The sequence below is a fragment of the Colletotrichum abscissum genome, assembly GCF_030869225.1.
Source record: "Colletotrichum abscissum strain IMI 504890 chromosome Unknown Scaffold_67.1, whole genome shotgun sequence".
Lineage (NCBI taxonomy): Eukaryota > Fungi > Ascomycota > Sordariomycetes > Glomerellales > Glomerellaceae > Colletotrichum > Colletotrichum abscissum.
Window position 1 is genome coordinate 114,452 of NW_026850511.1, and position 19,304 is coordinate 133,755.

General features: G+C 50.4%; 6 protein-coding genes across 6 annotated transcripts; 3 read left to right on the plus strand and 3 right to left on the minus strand.

The window, feature by feature from the left end:
* Positions 1-325: 325 nt before the first annotated feature.
* On the minus strand, positions 326-589 carry CABS01_15468 (uncharacterized protein; the record flags this gene model as incomplete). Its single annotated transcript, XM_060548803.1, has 1 exon — positions 326-589. A coding segment is annotated over one exon (264 nt), but the record flags the coding sequence as incomplete, so codon positions are not given.
* A 1,828-nt stretch (positions 590-2,417) lies between these two features.
* Positions 2,418-3,156, plus strand: CABS01_15469 (UVI-1; the record flags this gene model as incomplete). The annotated part of the gene is made up of 3 exons (XM_060548804.1): positions 2,418-2,615; positions 2,694-2,939; positions 3,031-3,156. 3 exons carry the CDS (start codon positions 2,418-2,420, stop codon positions 3,154-3,156), a joined length of 570 nt encoding a protein of 189 aa, XP_060391794.1.
* A 512-nt stretch (positions 3,157-3,668) lies between these two features.
* Positions 3,669-6,075, minus strand: CABS01_15470 (uncharacterized protein; the record flags this gene model as incomplete). The annotated part of the gene is made up of 7 exons (XM_060548805.1): positions 3,669-4,421; positions 4,474-5,043; positions 5,093-5,315; positions 5,367-5,522; positions 5,574-5,663; positions 5,711-5,870; positions 6,009-6,075. 7 exons carry the CDS (start codon positions 6,073-6,075, stop codon positions 3,669-3,671), a joined length of 2,019 nt encoding a protein of 672 aa, XP_060391795.1.
* Positions 6,076-8,449: 2,374 nt separating this feature from the next.
* Positions 8,450-9,535, plus strand: CABS01_15471 (uncharacterized protein; the record flags this gene model as incomplete). The annotated part of the gene is made up of 2 exons (XM_060548806.1): positions 8,450-8,470; positions 8,531-9,535. The coding sequence occupies 2 exons, from the start codon at positions 8,450-8,452 to the stop codon at positions 9,533-9,535; spliced, it is 1,026 nt and encodes a 341-aa protein (XP_060391796.1).
* Positions 9,536-9,839: 304 nt separating this feature from the next.
* CABS01_15472 (uncharacterized protein) lies at positions 9,840-15,382 on the minus strand (the record flags this gene model as incomplete). Its single annotated transcript, XM_060548807.1, has 7 exons — positions 9,840-11,795; positions 12,290-12,982; positions 13,039-14,356; positions 14,433-14,770; positions 14,835-14,903; positions 14,965-15,235; positions 15,291-15,382. Coding segments are annotated over 7 exons (4,737 nt in total), but the record flags the coding sequence as incomplete, so codon positions are not given.
* A 1,875-nt stretch (positions 15,383-17,257) lies between these two features.
* Positions 17,258-19,044, plus strand: CABS01_15473 (cholinesterase; the record flags this gene model as incomplete). The annotated part of the gene is made up of 3 exons (XM_060548808.1): positions 17,258-17,537; positions 17,617-17,841; positions 17,918-19,044. The coding sequence occupies 3 exons, from the start codon at positions 17,258-17,260 to the stop codon at positions 19,042-19,044; spliced, it is 1,632 nt and encodes a 543-aa protein (XP_060391798.1).
* Between the last annotated feature and the right edge of the window lie 260 nt (positions 19,045-19,304).

The window sequence follows — 19,304 nt, forward strand, 5'->3', positions numbered from 1 at the left end:
CATAGACACTTTTGACTTACAGAGGAGGACTTAGGATTCAAAGGTGGCTATATGAGCCTTATCAATATAATGTAGCACATTGCATTTTCATACTACCTAATGAATACCTGCGTAAGCAAGAAAACTTGGTATTCCGCTGATGCGAATGACTGGATGGTGACGACTGCTGGCTTCCCACCCAACCCCCGGACATCGTTGCGTTGCTCGCATTGTTTATGTGCTGGCCGTCGATCGGAGCGATGTCACCTCGTGTCGGGGATGCCCAATGTGACCTTTAGCTCTTGGCCCGCGCGAGCGGTGTGGTGCGGTGGTCGTAGTGTGGTTGTCAATTGCGGGAGGGGCTGGTGGTGTGGTGTAGTGTAGTAGGATTGGACGTCATTTTTTGAGTTGGAAATGGTGGCAGGGGAGTGTGAAAGTCTGGGGAAATGGGTTCCCCGGTTTTTCGTCTGCTAGGTAGAATATGCGGAGCAGTCTCCGCACCTCCGTTCAGTGCCCGGAGAAGCGGGGTCGTTTCTCGGGAGTTCGGTAGCGGGATAACCCGGATGTATGGGTCCGACTCCGGTAACGCCGTCACCACGGGAGAGTACTTGGACAAGTATCTAGCAGCTTTGGGATTCGGCGTTAACTAGCCACAATTTCACTACTTTTTCCCTTTTCTCTTGGCCACTAGCCGCCAGAGACTCGAAAGGGACACCGTTTCTCAGAGGAGGTTAATTTACCCGCGGTCAGGATCCGTTTCACCCTTCTACTTCGCACGGTGACCGCATGCAAGCCAACACTAGACATCGTTCATCTCGGGACAAAAAAACACACACCGTAAAATCAAATCGCGCAACAAACACTCTCAAACGTTGATGTTTCCCTACCTCGACTTCAGATTGTAGCAACACGCCGTTGTCGAGATGTGCAAATCATCGGGAAGATCAGCACCCGCGGGCTCCACAGCGTGTCTCACTCCCCACCGCCCTGGACTCGGAGGGACTCAGCCAAGCGGCCTCTTGGAATGCCCCTAACTGCCCGGCACGTCTCCAGCCCGAGATCTAACATCTCGTAGGGAGAAACACCGTTAAGCCTGAAGCGGTAAATCGGGTTTAAGCTAGTATACGTCCGTTCTGGTCGGTGTTGAAGACCCTGAGACCTGTGGCGGGCCATTTCAGGAACGGGACAAGGGGAGAGATGAAGTAGGCTGATACTAATTCGACCGCCCGGTGTAGCATCGAATGAATACATCTCTTAACAGAGTCGTAGCAGGCTTCCTCTATGTCTCGCATCTCCGTCTGCCGTCTTTCGAATGCTTGAGCATGCGCGCTGGCGACACGGTAGACGACAGAGGTCGAAGTGGGAGGTACTTGACTGACGGCGGCCAGTCCCGCATTCCAACCAACCTTTATCTCGGGATCTAGTCAAGCTTCCGCCCTAGCCCACGCCAGTGTCGGATGCCAAACACCAGAGTACGACAACCGTTCGGGAATGCTTATGCTTACATCAAGCATAGTTTTTACAGTCGCCGAAAGTGGGCTGGCTCCGGCTCTTAGAGGTTGAGCTTCTACTGCCAAGATGCCACCTACGTCGTCGTGTTGTCCCTCTCGCAAGCCTTAGCCGCGCTGCCTAAGCGCTAATCTAGATCATACTTGGGTTCATCTTACGAGACGTTCCCCGAAGCGGGTATCTCTGTGGTCTTCTGCGGGACTAGGAGGAAGGCCAGTCGGAATCTTTGAGTGAAACCGTTGCAGATCTTGGGACCAGGAGATTGAATACCCGAGATGCTCGCTCCGCCGCGGTACCGGCCTTTGATTTGGGTTGCTGTAAGATATCCACTTTGAAGAATCCGGAAGGGAGAACTTTGAGATGTTGCCTGTTTAGGAGACAAGTTTCTCGGGCTAAAAAAGTTGGATCCGTTGCTGTCTCGGATCTTAAATGTCTCTCATTACACACGTACTAGGTGTCTTGGCAACGAATTGATGATGGCTCATCATTGAAGCTCTTTCGCTCAAGCCCGTGATTCTTGACTTTTTCCTGCCAGAATTGCTCCGAATTAGCCTGGAATCAAAAGTTTTCAGCAAGATGAAGAGATCCGTGAAGTTGCTGATCGTTCCTAATGGAGGAGCTTGGCAAACCTCGTGCTCAAGTTTGCTGGCATGAAAACGGCAGTGTGAGCCATGAGCGCGTCAAGATCTCAGTCGGCAGGAGAGGCACGTAAGATCTGAAGTTAATTGAAATTCAAGTTGAAGATGTATCTAAAGCATCGAGTTATTACCCAGAACCAAATATAAGAAGCTACTCATCTCCCGGCATTATCGCCATTCTCATCACAGCTCTCATCACCATCTCATCTTCTCGACATAGCCCAGCCCATCTTTTCCAAGCTGAACATCCATGTTTGCAGCCCTTTCTCCCTTCAGTTAAAATCAGCAAACATGCAGTTCTCCATCCTCAAGCTCGCCGTCGCCGCCTTGGCAATTTGCAGCGACTCCGTCCTCGGCCAAACGACCCCAGCCCAAGTGGTCCAGAACATCGACATGGTCACCAAAAAGTCCAACGACCTCATTGCCCCCGCGCAAAAGATTGACCTCGTCAGCGGGCCGTTGCTCATCGTCGGCCTGGGTCCTTTCCCGGTAAGTCGGGCCCCGTCTGTTGCCGCATAGGAACTTCGTCAAGATTCCAGAAGCTAACGTTATCTTTCCCATCCGCAGAAAATCATCACCGGCTTCGTAGACATTGTCAGCACCGTCACCACGGCCCTCGCACAAATGCAGGGCATGCCTCCCGTTCCGGCCGGCCCCCAGTCCGACGCCATCTTTGAGGCGTTCCGCGAGTTCGTGCGCATCCATCAGATGCTTCTCAACGTGCTCATCGGCAAGGCCGGTCTCTTTTCGACCGTGCCCCTCATCGGAGCGCCCATTGCTGCCGTCCTCAGACAGGTTGAAAAGGTCGTCGATGTGAGTTCCCCCTCTCCCGTCTGCCCCATCAAGAAGTCTCCAAAATCTTCAAAGATGTGGAAAAGTCTGGCTGACCCTCTTACGCCTCAAGTCTGTCGCCTTTGCCCTCATCGGTGCCGTGCAGAGCAGAGCCACCGACCTCCAGGTACAGGCCGGCATGCTCACCGGAACTATCACCACTACGATTGACCGCTACGAGGGCCTCAAGCTCAACTAAATCATCTGCTGGTTTACCTTCGAACGAATAAGGATCGGCTTATTTTGGACTAGGGGGCAGGTCCATTTCACTTCTTGATTCTGTCATAATGGAACGGAGCTTCTGAGCAGTACTCAACCGCGGGAGCTTGCGTTCAGCGCCATGGCAGTTGCATTTTTCTCAATTATCAACTTCTTGTCTAATAAAGCATGATTTCCATTCAGAGCAATAACTTTAACACCAATACCATCCTTAGCAACGAGGTGACTGCGTAATCACTGAGCTGGAGTTGGATCAAACATCACCAATGGAATCCAAGATAATAAGAGAGTCACTGGTGAACTGTTCAAACGAGTGAGACACTGTATACGAATTACCAAATGTGTATGTGCGACTACCTATGGCGATCCTCTATTGACATTCCGCGATCTCTCCGGTGACAAAGAACAAAAAGAACACCCATAGCCATATCGTTATGAACGCTCAGTCCGAGTCGGATTTAACAGACAAGATGAACAACACTGTTACTTTCCTTAGTTGCTGACTATGTCATGGAATGCCTTTCGACTGGCAGCATACGTCGCACCAACAGGGAACCCGCCGGGCACTCTCGGGAAGACTGAGCCATCGACAACTCTAAGTCCCTGAACACCATGCACTCGGAACTTTGAATCAACACAACTGTCCAGATTTGTCTTTCCCATTCTGCAGCTTCCGGCGGCGTGATGGCTCCAAGTGTGATCTCGGATATGTTGCTCAAGTGAACGATCCGCGGGAGGATCGATGACCTGGAAGGGCTGATACGGCTCTCCGGTGACGTTCATGATGGACATGAGATGTTCAATGCCCTCGGAAAGAGCAGCAATGTCGACATCAGCGTCTTCTTGATAGAAGTTCAAGTTGATCTCCGGGGTCTCTCGGGGGTTGGACGATCGAAGTCTCACGGTGCCTGTCGGATTGCCGTTTTGCATCTTCACGACGGCCCAGAAGAAGGATGTAGGCGGCCATGCAACTTCGCTGAACCTGGGATAGTGACCGTCGAACACACCACCGGCCGCACCAAAGATGATGAGGTCGCAGTCTGCGTTTCTGGATTGGTTGCTACGATGCAGCATGAAAATTGGGGCGGCGGCCTCGCCATATGCACCATAGCCGGCTTCCCATTGTGCAAGGCAGGGATCTGTCTCGGGGCTACCAGGCGTGCATTGTGCGAAGGGGCTATTCTCCCATACGACGTTTGACCGAACGTTGATGCCCGCCTCGTAGTTGTCCTGCAGGAACTCCCCCTAAGAGGTTCATTAGCATGAAGAGAAGTCCTATGAGGAGGCCGATGCTTACCACGGCAGGAAGATCAACAACAACTGGGATGCCGAATCTCTCCAACTCTTCTCGAGGTCCGATTCCACTGAGCTTGAGAAGCTGAGGGGTGTTGAATGCACCGCCTGAGATGATGACTTCCTTCTTAGCCCTGACAGTGCGCACTTGGGGCTCGACCGAGGGGTCGTATCGTCGATCGGCCTCATAAAGACCTTCTCCAACCATGAAATCTACTCCATAGGCTTTAAAACCCGCATCAGCATTCTTCATCAGAATGCGAGTCGCGAGACTGTGAGTGCTCAAGGTCAACGGGTATCGCTGCGTTCCATCTTCGCGTTTCGAAGCCAAAGTATCCGTGATGTAATTCCAGGGGCTGCTTCTGCGGCGGCTCTCGTCAACATGTAATGGTATTTGGTACAAGCCCGGGACTTCGTAACGGTCGCTATCAGCGCGGTTCAGGTCTCTCTCCATTAGCTCGATGACTTGTTCGGAGTCGGTTGCTTCGATGCCCTCGGTCTGGGAGATGGCATTCTGGACCACACGAAGCACGCCCGGACGATCGACAACATAAGAAATGTTGTTCCTGTTCGTCTATTTCTTGTCAGTCATATATTCATGGCGGTTGATGGATTCCTCTTACCGAAATATACCCATCAAAACCATGCCCTGGCGTCCCTTCAGGCGTATAGGTATTTCTCTCAAGCTCGATAAACATTGATCTCATGTTTTCAGGGCCCCAGGACTCATCTCCTGTAACCTCGGCGAAGTGGTTCCAGTCACTGTCGGGTGGAAGAACCACATTCATAGCATTCGCTATAGCAGAACCACCAACCGTAGCTCCTCTGGGATAGTATATGCCAAGTCTGAACCGGTGGTTAATGACTTACCAAGCAACGGTCTGGTGCATGACTTACGGAGTTGCATCCTCGGGGGCATCAATGCCGTACCAGAGTGTGCCATTTGAAAGACGGTAGGTGAAGTAACGATCGCGACGGGCTTGAGTCTCATTCTGGTAGTGAGACACAAAAAACTGCCAAGACATGGCGGGGTCCTCCGAGTTGACATCCGCTCTGTGAAGTATAAGCACATGGCTTTGTATATCGAGCGGTCTGGAAACTCACAAGCCGGGAATTTGTTGAAGAGGATCATCACCCATATTGCCTCCAGCTTCAATGAGAAAGACGGAATGGCTCTCGCGTGCAAGGCTTGCGCTGAGAAATGTTAGCATTAAGAGCGTAGTCGGAGGCGATATCCTTACGCCAGAGTGCCACCTCCAGGTCCTGAGCCAACTACAACATAGTCATATGCTGTATCGTTGAGAGGACTTCCAGCCGCGCTGCCACTGAGGGGTAGAAAGAAGGCGAAAGAAAGAAGCTTCATCATCATGTCTGAAGAACGTTTGACTGCCGTGTTTGTATCTGCTGTATTGAAGCAATGAATTACACCGGCTAGACAGTGTTCTTTTATATATCATGATGCCAAGACCTTTGCAACAGTGGTTTTTTGAAGTGTGCAAAGCATCACCCCGAGAAGCATGTATCCAGCATTGGACGCACAACTTGAAAGCGTCGTCATAGTGTCTGCCAAGTTTTGACCATCACCGTCCAGGTCCTCATTGCGCATGCTGTGACAAACGCGAAAATTGGTGGCTGAGGAGGCCAGATCATGAATCCTTCATTGTAGCAGTCTGTCTTGTAGAACAAATACCGGAACTATGGTGAGTTTTCCATCTGCGATGAGTTAGCAGGGTTCCGGTCATGTGAGGCTAAACCCATTGTCGACTCGCTGCTCACCAGAGCACAGCCTGCAATTTTCTACTGAGCGTTACTTGGCGGAGTTATAGTCGGTCCTTGGCGGACTGGTGAAGTTTAAAAGAACCGATGAGCTTTGGTTGGCGGCCTTGGCGTAGGGCAATCCACTCGGAGATAATGTGGTCAGCTTACACCCTTTATTCCGACACCAACGTGAAAGAACGGCAATAAGCCTTGATGTGCAACGCCTTCGTCCGTGTCCCTCTTCGCTAGGAGAAAGCAAAGTCGCGCAATGCTCTTAATTTGCCAGATTCATCTCTTCACAGACTACGATGGGAACAGCGGGTAGTCTCATCCAATCAATCCCCATCTTAAGCTAGTATTGCTGAGAACTCATGAATGCCCCGATAATGAGCAAAGTTAAATGCAACAAGGTAGTACCATGCTGTCTACGAGCGCCAATATCACCCGCTCCGTGCACTCGATTCAAAGATGGTTCAGTATTAGTACGCATTATGGAGGGCGATGACATTGCGCAAGAAGTTTGTTGACTCCTCGCCTGTCTAAGGTGGACATTAGTATAACAGACCTGCCCTCATGATGAGGTTATACATAGCGCCTTGACATGTTTCTAAGACGGCTGAGATGCTTGAGGCGAGTCTTTGGATTGAGACGAGCCTATACAAATAGCTGAGCACCCACCGCGTCGACCGTAACACCGGTATGATCGGACGGCAAAGTGGGGTTCGGCCGCTTACGGGGGCCGCTCCGTCTGTCAAGAAACGGGATCCAAAACTATCGGTGGTCATCAGCTGCCGGGCCGTGATGGGTGCGCTCGTTGGCTTATCTATGGGAGAGCGGACGGGAACCCAAGTTTTCCGATGGGCCCCTAAGGTAAGATATGGTTGTATGCGGTAGTTCGAGTCGTTGGAGCCGTTTATAGAAGCAAGTCCGGGAAGCTGGATGTTGTTGCAGTCCCATCTGAACAATACTACTAACCTACCTCGTAACTGTGGGCAAACAAAAGCCCGGCCAGGAAGACCTTGGATCGCTCATATCGATTATCCAAGAGCCTAGAAATTGAAATAAGTTAAGTATGTTGACTACTTTTCTCAAGCGACGCGCTGGTCTTGGAGAATGAAGCTGGAGTGAAGCTCTTTCCACTGGCCTCGTTGACCAATTGATTTTCCTACAGCATCCTGAGGTCGCAAAAAGGCGGGGTTGGTGGCCGGGCTGGAGGGGCCGACCGGCCGGAAGGGGCAGTGCAGCCCACCGGAAGTGAGGGCGGGGTCAAGGACTGGAACAGCCCCGACAATTGCACTTAAAAAGACATCATCTCGACACTGCTCACGATTGGAAGCTATGCACGTGGCATACATAACATCGGCATTTTACCTTGTTAGGCACTGAGAGGAATAATGGAAATGAGCCAAGTTCCTTCTGAATGAAATATTGACGGCGGTGGGGGGAGGGGCAGCTTCGCGGTCTTCTCCAGGTGCGGCCTTCAGTCACGACATCAGTGTAAATGAGACTACCATAGCACCACAGTATCTATCTACGCCATACTCTGAGTCTGTGAATAGTCCGACTACCAAACTTGTGGAATATCAGAGGAATAGCGCAAGAATCTTGCGTGTGTGCTAATCGCGAGTAAGCTGTTCACGCAAGGGTGACGGAAACAGGCGCCTGTACGGTGAAGCTAACCGCGTCAAGCCAGAAGTAAGCAAGCACTGGGGGAATTTCAGGTACCTACTTGGTGCTGCACAGAGGACTCGACTCTCGCTGAAACTGAACCAACAGCTAGTGCCTGCTGTCTGGATAATTGAGAAAAGGACAAGGTGTGCAGGCTGTCGCTTGTTCGCAAATGCTACTTGTCCCCGATCAAAGTCAATGATATCTCGGGGACCCCAGGCAATACATGCAAGGTCGTTTGCACAGCTACGCCAACTCCCGCCTGAACGCCTCTCTCGTATCTGAGGCGAGTCGCTGGCAAAAGGCTGCAGAAGTGTCGCCAGTTCTCTGCAGGCTACCTTGGCAAGCCCTTCATCGTGCCGCGTTTAGCCACAGCTGAGCCAATTATTGGCTGAATCAAACCCCAGCTCTGTCAGCACATCACATTCGAACCCAGCCTGCTCGCCGGCTGAAGTTCAGTCCCACCCGGCGGAGAAGCATAATTTGCAATCATTCCTCGAAGACTGATTCAAGTTGAGTCACTGAGCACTGAGCGCTAAGCAGTTCCGTTAGAAATGCCACTATTGACAGGACAGGTGAGATACCGGTAGAGTCATCTACCTTACAGCGCTCCTTTATTGACGAAATATTCACAGTCGGCTCCATTCTCGCAGCGGGTCTTGGAGACGGTGTTGAAAGATGACAGTTCCTCTCTGCAGAACCCGAGAGAGACTCTATGTGGATTGCTACCAGCATCAGAGCGAGACTCGGTGGGGGATTTGAGTGATCCTGCTCGAGACGTGTTGAGGTGGCTGAGTCTGGAACTGAACCTCGACCGACTCACAAATGTCTTTGATTCCTTGTGGTTCGCGGGACGCCCTATGCCACCACGTCCTCTCCATTCTCAACTTATTCTTGCTCGCGAGATCATGGTAACTGAGCAGATGGATCTACATCTTGTATGGGGTAGAGGTCGAATCTTCATGAAACCGCTGCCACGCTATTTGCTCGAGCCACGGTTTTGGGAAGAATACCTTCCTCATTCAACAGAGCATGTAACTTCTATATCTAGCCCTTCCTGCACTTGCGACCTCATACGCCGACGCGCTCTCGGATTTCTCTTCTCATATGTGGCTCTCGTGGTACACGAAAGCGACTTCAGCATCGCCAAGGCGAACAATCTCCTTCCGCAAGAGGTGCAGTGGAAGTCATGGAAGCTGCTAGTTCAAGAGCTCTTAGACAAAGGGGATGCCTATCGATGCATTGATAAGCGCTTCTATTACGGAGAGCTTCGTCTCAGTCGGCTCAACAAGATCTACTTCTTCTCGAAGACCCCTCTGCACGGGTATATGCCCCGGTGGAATCAGTATGGCACCTTCCTCAGCGATAATTTCACGATATTGGCCAGCTCTACCGTCTACATCGCTATCGTTCTTACGGCTATGCAGGTAGGCTCTGCGACGGATCTTCAGAACAACACGACGTTCAAGTCGGTTTCTTACAACTTCACCATCTTTTCTATTCTTGGCCCCCTAGTTGCTGCTAGCCTGCTCATAGTCACATTCGTCTACTTGTATGTCTGGAACTGGATAATCACGAAGCGCGAGGGGAAGAAGAGATTGAAACAGATCGACCCTTCCTGGCAAAGTGATGGAGGATAACTAAGGGAACCCGATTTATTCAAAATCATCAAAACTTATTGTAATGGTTCATGCTAGTAGCAAATGCGTCGCTGGAATTAGCCGACTTGCTGACCCTGGTTCACTCAACGACGAGAAAATGAGTCCTGACGTGCCTCTCAGGCAAACCCAACTCCAGAGAGATATTCATGGAATGCACTCTTTCATGGTCACGCCGAGGTTAAAGATCTCAAATTTCAAGAAATGATAAGAAACTAGACAACTAGAAGGCAACACGTATCGATAATGAGAAGAACTCCCTCCATTCCTTCTCCAAATTCAAGCTCTACTTCTGGCCATCCGGCTTGGGGCTCCCTCTCTTCTTCGAGACAAAATCGGCCATAAATTGCGTGGAGTTGTGTCTCATATCTTTGAATCTCTTGGCTGCACTTTTGCCTGTACCAGTGTCGCTTGTGGCGTCTTGAGCGCTGCTGACACTCAGCGAGCTACCAGCATTCTGGTTCATCACGGAGTCGTCTCCTTCTATGAAGCTTTCGTCATCCCTGCCACCTGATGGAGTTGCTTTTCCATCTGCCTGTTGTTTGGAGAATTCTAGCTCCCTCTGCAAAGATTCGATCTGGTCCGACATGGCTTGCTGTATCCTATCGGCTTCGTCTTCGGTGACTCGAAGCTGTCGTCGAACCTCCACGGCTTCATCTGCGGCACTCTTTCGCCGCGCTTCAGTGTCTGTCCACAGAGAATAGATTCCCTCCATCTCTTTTTGCTTCTGCTGCAAACTCATGCTGAACTCTCTTTCCTGCGTCTCTAGACTTAGCTTGGCAGCTGCAACATTCTGCTTGAGAGCATCCTTCTCCTCCTGCAGTTTGGCGAAACCGTATCTCGCAGCCTCGTATTCGCCTCTTTCTTTCTCAATTCGGGCGCTTTCTTCGATTCTCTCACTTCTCATTTGATCCATTTGGTGCTTGTAGCTTGCCGTACTCTCCTCCGCTTCTTGTACCTGTGACATCATGCCATTCCACCCCTTTCGCATGCGATTGAGGTCTTTGAGGTCTCTCTCTAGGCCTACGATTTTCTCTCGTAGTTGATTGACGGTGGTCATGTCTACAATATCATGGTCGTCCTCCGGCCGAGCTACAAGATCTCGCGCGAAGGTACTCCCGTTTGCAATCGCCCTCTTGAGCCCGCGGAATAGCGGAGACACGCTCTCTGCGAGTACTTGTAAGCATTCGACGTTTGCTTGACCCGCAGCTATATCAAGAGCCGTTTGTTCATCTTGTCCAGCATGCAGGATATTAGCTCCACGAGATATAATGAGACGCAGGATTCTGGCGTCTCCTTTCCGTGCTGCACGTATGAGAGCAGTCTCGTCGTGAGGACCCCACTGATTGACGTCGGCGCCGGCGTTGAGTAAAAGCTCTGTGTCTTCGTAGGTCATGAGGAAAGCTGCATTCATCAGTGGTGTTGACGAATTCTTGGCCCCCTTTACGTTGACATCAATCCCCGGAGCATCGATTAGAAGCTTCAGAATTTCAGATCGATTCCTTGCTGTTGTGGCAAGAATAGGACTATTATATGGTCCTCGCCCAAGGTTGGGGTTTGCCTTCCACTGTAGGAGAACCCTCACGACTTCAGTTTTCCCTGCCTCGCAGGCCGCTTGTAAGGCAGTGCCTTCCTGGAAGTCGGACCCCCTATAATTGTCCTCCTCTTCAGGAATTCTGTCGACCTTGGCCCCGTGGCTAAGGAGATGCCTGACTACCTCAGCATGGCCTTCTTTGGCCGCTAGCTGCAATGGGCATCCAGTTGGACTGTCAATATGAGCACCGTGCTTAATTAAAGTCCTCACAATCTCGATGGTGCCGTCCCAGGCCGCGGCGGCCAAGGTATTTCCAAAGGTCGGAATGGCTGTGGAGCGAACGGAATTCAAAATGCTAGGACGATAGTCCGTGGCATTAGCATCAGCTTTGCAATGGTCGAGAAGCCATGCTACAGTATCGACCTTCTGGTTGTCTGTAGCCTGATAAAGCGCTTCATTGAGCACTTCTTTCGCAATACTTGCGTGCGAAGCCCTCCATGTCTCCTTGAGCACGGTAGTGGATGCCGGCCCATCGCGTAGGGTCACTGCTGCCAGATAGAAAACATTGCTGCCGCCTAAGTCTGGTCGGGAAATCGCTAAAACGCAATCCCAATTGTTCTCAATGGCAGCAGTGAGCACTGCAGATGCTAGAGTATCGTCATTGAAAGAGGTTCTTGTGTGTTCAAGAAGAGCTCTGATATTTCCCGGCTTGTTGTTACGGCATGCTTGTACCAAGGCTTGTCTGTGATGTTGCGCTGTCCATTTCGCCTTGCCTCCAAGTAGTATCTGTTTGAACACATCCTCTGGAGACAAGCCCGCCGCGAGTGCAAGAGGCGGTGAGCCATCGGGATTGGATGCATCCAGGTCGATGTTTTTATGCCCAAGTAGCTCTTGCACTGCTTCGCTGCGCCCGGATTTAATAGCAGCATTGATGACTGGGCCATATGTCTCGCTCAAAGCATTTGGATTTGCTCCTCTGCTCAAAAGAAGCTTCAAAGTCGCAAGATGACCTTGGATCGCAGACAAATGAAGAGGAGTCCCAAGAAGTTTCATATGCTTGTTAACGGCGTCTTCCCCGCTATCATTGAGGAGTACTTTGATCGTCTCAGTATGATTGAAGACAGCGGCAATATGGAGCTTACGCGATAGTTAGTAAATGCTTTGCTGTGGTCAAGACACTAGAAAAGTTGCGTATCACTTACCGGAGTGTATCCATCTAGATTGGCACAATCCACTTCATGCTGGTGTCCATTCGTGATCAAGCTCGATACGAGCCTGTCAAATCCGTATGCTGCAGCTGCATGCAGCGCCGTCATACCTTCAGTGGAAATGCCGTGCTCAAAGGATTGCGCAGTTGGTAAAGACAATGCTAGCCAGGCATTCCTTAGAGGTGACACTCTCTCCCAGAAGACATGTAAGTGGCGAGCGAGATCTTCCGAAAGTTCCGACTTGCCCCGTATGGCATGGTCCATCCAAAAGTCCAAAGGATATGACGATCCGACGAACATTGATCGGTTCACCCCAGCTACTGCGGGGCTGAGAGCCTTTTGCATGTAAGAAAAGCACCTCCAAGCAAGGACACCATGGTAACGTTTTGTTTCCGCTCTTGACTTCTCGTCAACAGAAACTCCTGACAAGCCTAGAAGCTCATCTGATTTCAAGAGAAGCTGATTCTTGAGGGTGGCATTCTCAAACTTGACAAACGTAATGCCTTTTTCCTGGCGATCTAGACGTATCATTGGCGCGCACTGGTCAATCAGAAGAATCACCTTACTCTCGTCTTTGATACCAGACAGAATACAAAGCTCTTCGACAGATGGACTTCGGAAAGCCAAGACCAGTGCCCTGAGAATCTCCGCGAGGGAAAGTGTGAGTTGTGGGTTCCGCTCGAGGACCTATTTACGCGGGTCAATCGATGCTGAACCTTGAATTAAGATCATAGGGTGCTCACCGTCAACCAGCAATGGCGCACTAGTTTCTCCAAGCTCGAAGCATTTGTGAGTCCCAAGGTCTTCGTTATGGTCTCCGTACTGCTCTGCTGCTCCAACTCCTCCAGTCGAATACACTGAATATCAATCCAATGTGTATTGTCGGCATGGTCGATCATCATGTCCTCTATCATGTACCTTTGGTCAGGTTCGTAGTATTTGGTCTGATGTAGGTTGACAACCTTTCTCTGTACGTAGTACTTCAAAGAGTTTTTGACCTTCTCGGCGAATTCACTGGTGGATAGATCAGCAACATACGAGATCCCAGTATCAATCAGCTTTTCGAAACGACGACCATCCGCACCTTCTGTGCGCGTAATTAGCCATCGGCGATTGCTCCGAATCCCGGTTAGATCCTGGTCGTTGCTTGGTGCGATAATGCTATGGTAGATGGATTCGATAAGCGAGTCAGAATCCTCGTCATGTTTCAACAAATGGATGTTGTTGATGACGACGTAAATGTCGCCAATAGAATCGTCGGCGATGATATCTGTGAAACAACGCCAAAGATTGGGCAGACTCATGGTGGCCATAGTATCGTCGCCCGAAAGCTCATCGGCGGGGTAGATACTCCTATGGTATTGGCTCTTTCTCAGAAGATGCTTGCCGTGATCAGCCAGAAGCGGATTTTGGCTGATGAGTTGAAGCACAAGCGACTTGAGTAGCTCAATCGCAGATGAACCGTTCCTGGACGAGTCGCATAGAAAATAAGCCAAGAGCGGTGTGAGGCCAGCGTTCCCTGGGTTGAGGCTCTTCTCGATCTTATGGCGTATACTCGCGATGGCGGACAAAGTGGCCGATGTCTTTCCCACTCCAGGTCGCCCCTGAATCCAGAAGAATGAGCTGGTTGATTCAAGAGACTCCCATTCAATATAACGTTTGTCTTGTAAAACCCAGGACTTCTCCCCCTTCTGATTTTTCACGATAGAATCATGATCATGCTTAAGGCCAGAATCGAGCATATTTCTCAGGGCATCCACAGCCTGAGGCGACATGCTATGTTGGCTTGAGGCTTGCAGTCTTTTCCTGCAGGCATTTACTGCTGTACTAACGAGCCTTTCCAGCTCTTCCAGCACAAGACCGTACTTCTGAGTGTCTTTATGTTCGAATGTCACCAGACCACGATGATTGCACTGCAGTCCCACACCTGGCATATAATCCATGGTTGCAGACGCTTTGGTGACGAAACAGTAGTTATCGTTCTGATAAGTGGTCAATTTGGAATCCCATTGGAAATTTTCTTCGTTCATATCGTACCTTAAGACATGATTCATACCATTCCTTCAATTCCCACAACTTCGTCTCATCGAGCCCCTTTACGAAAGATAGATAGGATGGATCCGATTCGTGAACTGACTTGGACTCGTTGCTTTTGGATCCTCGTTCAGGAAAGTAATCTGTCTTTTCGACCGGGAGCAACTCGTAGATACACCTCATGTCGATAGGGGGACTGGTTCGCTTGACCAAGTGTGTGATTTCACGGCGCAATGTCTGAAGAAAATCGCTGTCGGGTTTCATCATCCCCCAGAATGCTCCACTCACTTTGAGGCCCTGCTCTCTCATCATCTCGACCACGCGAGAGAAGAATGAAGCCATTCCAGTGCCAAAAAAGGGTGTTCCAAATAAAGCGCAGCCTGTGACGCAAGGCAGAAGTTCTCCGAAGTCATCACGAAGTCTGTCCATCTCCGTCAATGCCTGCAGAGCTCTGTCAGAATGCATGATTTGGCTGGGAAGTCTGACATATAACCGCTACACTCACTTTGGCAATGACAAGTCCTCCCATGCTGTGACCGATGAAAACGATGGGTCGACCCTTCTCATTGTATTCCTGTTTATGTAATAATAAGTGACTACTCATTACGCGCTGATTTAAAGTATATTTTACTAACTTTCCTGTGCTTTCGGAGCAAAATGAGCAGTCCTTGGACGATGCTGTCAAAGTAATTCTCGATCTGGCAGGTACCTTGCCACGCTGAGGCAAAACCGTAGCGTAAAATTCGCGCGCCCGGGAACTTTTCCGATAATCCATCCGGACTTGTGATCCAGTTGAACTTCTCGTCTTTCTGTTGACTTCGAACGTCATAGCTACCGTCTCCCTTCTCCGAATCCCAAGCCCAACATTTGAGAGGGTTTGCACCAAAACCCGGGACAACAACGATACTAGAAGACTGTTTAATTCCATAGACTTAAACAGCAAAAGCGCAACTGTACTTACTCTAACTCCGGTTTCCGTTCTGGGGCATCCTTGGTGCTGACATACTCGATCCTAGCTTCCACGATACTGGCCTTCTCGACGTAAAGCCCTTGCTACAGATCCTGCTTTTTCATACTTGACATGGTGTTGCAAGCGAAAAAGGTTTCCTTGGAAAAGAAGGCTAAGGTCAATGTTGCAGGGCCAACAGAAACAGTTTGTGGAGGCCTTCACGGGCGCAAAGAGGAATTTTGACGTCTATATCATGAACGTAGGAAGCGAGGGTCTGCAGGCTAATAGACTTGAAAATGACTGCCTGATACTGCGAAGTACCAATCGGATGTCAAATATATGACATTATCGTAAGATATGGACCTTGGCAAATAACAGCTGAAAACTCGGCTGCGACATCCTCGTACGAGAACCTATCAAATGTGGAAGTAGGATTTCGTAGAGCTCAGCCTGATCTTGAAATGTCCATATCAAGGATGGTCTCAAACTTGCGTAAGCCACACCCTTGAGCTGACCCCCTCGCCGTCGGCGGCTGCTGCAGGGCGGCTGCATGGCGGCGGCGTGGCCCAAGGATTGGGTCGGAGCGAGGTAAGGGAGGATTGTTTCAATCCGTGAACTATTCGACTTGTCATAATTTGGACATAAGCAAAGCCTTGTTTTTCACTATTCTCTTAATACCCATCACACATTGAAGTTCGTGGCTGGACCTTTGACTGAGAAGGTTGGTCGAGGTACGTACCACCGGCCCTCGCTCAGTGATGTTGGAATCCTGTGCCAATCTTTAAATACCGAAAGATCATTTCGCGCTATTGAACTTCTCTAATAAATCTCTAATCAGGATGTAGACGAAGGAATGAAAGTTGCACCATGGTATATCGCGGCATTGAGTGAAGGCAAGCTCTCGAGATCGTTTGTACGCACCAGAGATACCATGGTTTAACAAAATCACTTTGTCGTTTCACTGGTCCTCATTGCACCAGCTGCTTCATCACTCATAGCACCTGAGGACAAGCGCATAGCCCTTAGACAAGCCCGCGGTCGGCCGGCCGAAAAAGCGGGTCGGCCAAAGCCGCGTCCGGCAATACAAGTGGGACTGTTTCGGCGCCGGTTCGTGCGACAGTAAGTGGTGTTCTGGGCGCCGGACAAGCGAAATAAAGAGGAATGACAAACTGATGGAGCTTCTCTCTGTGAAATTAAGACTATTCACACAATCCCGAAATCTAGTCACACCCGCATGTGATGTTTGCGCGAGGGAAGTCCCCATTCATTCAATAGACGCAAACACCTCGGTTTACCTATGGGGCTCTCGGAGCTCTCCTTCCCGTTTCGACTCCTCAGAATCATTCCTCGTTTCTTGTGGCTGAATATGTTTCATTACCCAATGCTTACCATGAGTCTTGTAAGAGCCGGGTCTTCCGTTTAGCCATCATTTCAGCCTCTGGGCATTGCTAGTGAAATGTAGCACAACGCATTATAGCTGTCGTTCGCCATTACCCATTTTGACGGCCGTCCACCTGGCAAAGGTGTGAAACGACACGTGCGGGGTGGACGCGACGAATAGACTTCCTGTGAATATCAACAAGTTTGTTCATCCCACCGGTACACCCGCTCACCGTGCCACTTGAGGTTTCGTCCGTCGATTCTCTCCAATTAAATAATGGGCCGAATCCAAGCTTTCGGGTCTTCCTTGCGGCTTCTCCACCGAGCTTATTTTCTCTCCAAACGCCTGAGTCTCAAGGAAAATAATCTACTACTTTACGATAGTGCCAAGTTGCGTATAGTACATAGTTGGAACATGGACAGGCTACGGAAAACCCGAGAAAACCAAGTTAAAACCTGTTGAGGGTCGAAGACATAAAGGAACTAAACCCAGATCTCGTGAAATGTCGCTAGACTGCGAGATTGAAACAAACATTGACAACAATAAACTCTCTTTTAATCTCGTAATTCCGGCCGTGTAACGTACTATTAAGCCAACCATGGAGTTCTCACGAAGGGGCTGGTCTCCTCGATCGACGACTATCGGCATTACTTTGCTTACTTTACTTACACTTGTGAATGCGCAACAACCAGTACAAGTCAAGCTGGACGATGGACCATACTCTGGTTTGACAGCGAATGGCGTCAACAAGTTCTTGGGCATTCGGTATGCGGCACCACCACAACGCTTTGCACCACCGGTGCCTGCTTCGATGGCGCCTCATAACGACGTAATGAACGCGACAGCCTTCGCTCCATCCTGTATTCAGGCTATACCTGGTGAGTGAACGTCCCCTAACACACATCGGGGCTCGTCTGGGGCTTTACTCCGGTTGATCATGGCATTGACTTTCAAAAGCTGCGATTGCTGCCATGATGCCGTCCGGTCCTGAAAGCGAAGACTGCTTGTTCGTCAATGTCTACGCACCTTCTTCTCCTCCACCCGCCGAAGGAAGAACTGTCATGGTATGGTACTATGGCGGGGGCTTTCAATTTGGTTCTGCCAACACACCGATGTTCGATGGCTCGAGCTTTGCACAGAATCAAGACGTGATCGTCGTGACGCCAAACTACCGGACGAGTGGTAAGTAACCATTGTTGATGAGAGAGAGCACCCTTATGCCTTTGGAGGTGGGCGTTGATGATTATTTTGACTGCAGTCTTCGGATTCCCAGGCGATGTCGAGGGCATACCTCCACAAATGCGCAACGTCGGTCTTATGGACCAGAAACTAGCGCTTCAATGGGTTCAGCGTAACATCAAAGCCTTCGGTGGTGACCCAAATAAGGTGACTTTATTCGGGGAGTCAGCTGGTGGCTCATCAGTCGACCTCTTACTACTCACAAGCGGTGCCCAGCCCCCGTTCCGTGCGGTGATCACCGAGTCTGGAACCGCATATCTCGTGACTGGACCCCAAGCAGGCGGAGATATCGTCGGACTCATGACCGGCCTCTTGGGCAGACCGAACATGACGACCCCATTTCAAACTCTTGCAGCTTCGCTCAATTGCGGCAGCCAGAAGCCGCTTGATTGCGTTAGAGCCGCTCCGGTCGACGCCCTTGTGTCCGTACTCTCTAAAGGTCCTTTCAACTTCCCACCTGTAGCCGACGGAGATGCAAACGTACCGACCTCACCTGATGCTACACGGGCTTCCGGCAAGGTTTCCAAGATACCTATGATGATAGGAACGAACCTCAGAGAAGCCGAAATCTTCACGATGGGTCAGCCACCGACCGCTTTGGATGCCTTTGTCGCAGCAACATTTCCTGGCGACGATGCGTTGCAAAAAGCTGTGACCGCCGGATATCCAGTCGGAGCCGGGATGCCTTTCTCAACTCCAAAGGATGCAATTACACAATTCGCTACGGACTTGGATTGGAGCTGCAGCATTGCGCATGAAGCTCGTCTTTCGGCCCAAGCCGGGGTGCCAACTTGGAGATATCTCTTCAACTCCACCTCGTTCCCGCCAACACCCGGAGGTATCTTGTCTCGCCCGGTACACGGCTCTGAGATCAGCTTCGTCTTTAACAATCTCCCGCCACCGCCGGCAACACCTGACCAAGCTCTTGCCTTGAGCAAGTTCATGCAGACGGCATGGGCTAACTTTGCCAAGAACCCCGCCAATGGACCTGGAGTGCCTGCGTGGACGCAATTTTCTGGCAAGCCTGGGGCGATGGACCTGGGAAACTTGGGTGGTGTTGTCGGGGACGGAGTATCTATGACAGATTCAAATGTGATCGATAGTCGTTGCAATCTCTTTGATGCGTCATACGCTAGGAAAGTGTAGCAGCATGACAATTGAGCTATAGGTTACTTCATCTCTAAGCGCGAATTCGATCGCTAATCACCCCCAACCTTCACCTTGACTAAAATCACGATGATGTGACTAGGCGCATGAATGCATACGAAAGAAACCAGCTTGTTTGTTAGGCTACTCAACTCTTAATCTAGGCTTTGAGAGAGTTCATCACGGTGGTTTTGAAACCCTCCGGCTCTCTTCCCAAAAGCTCACTCAGCAACGGTGACGCAGCAGCCGTCTCACCCCTA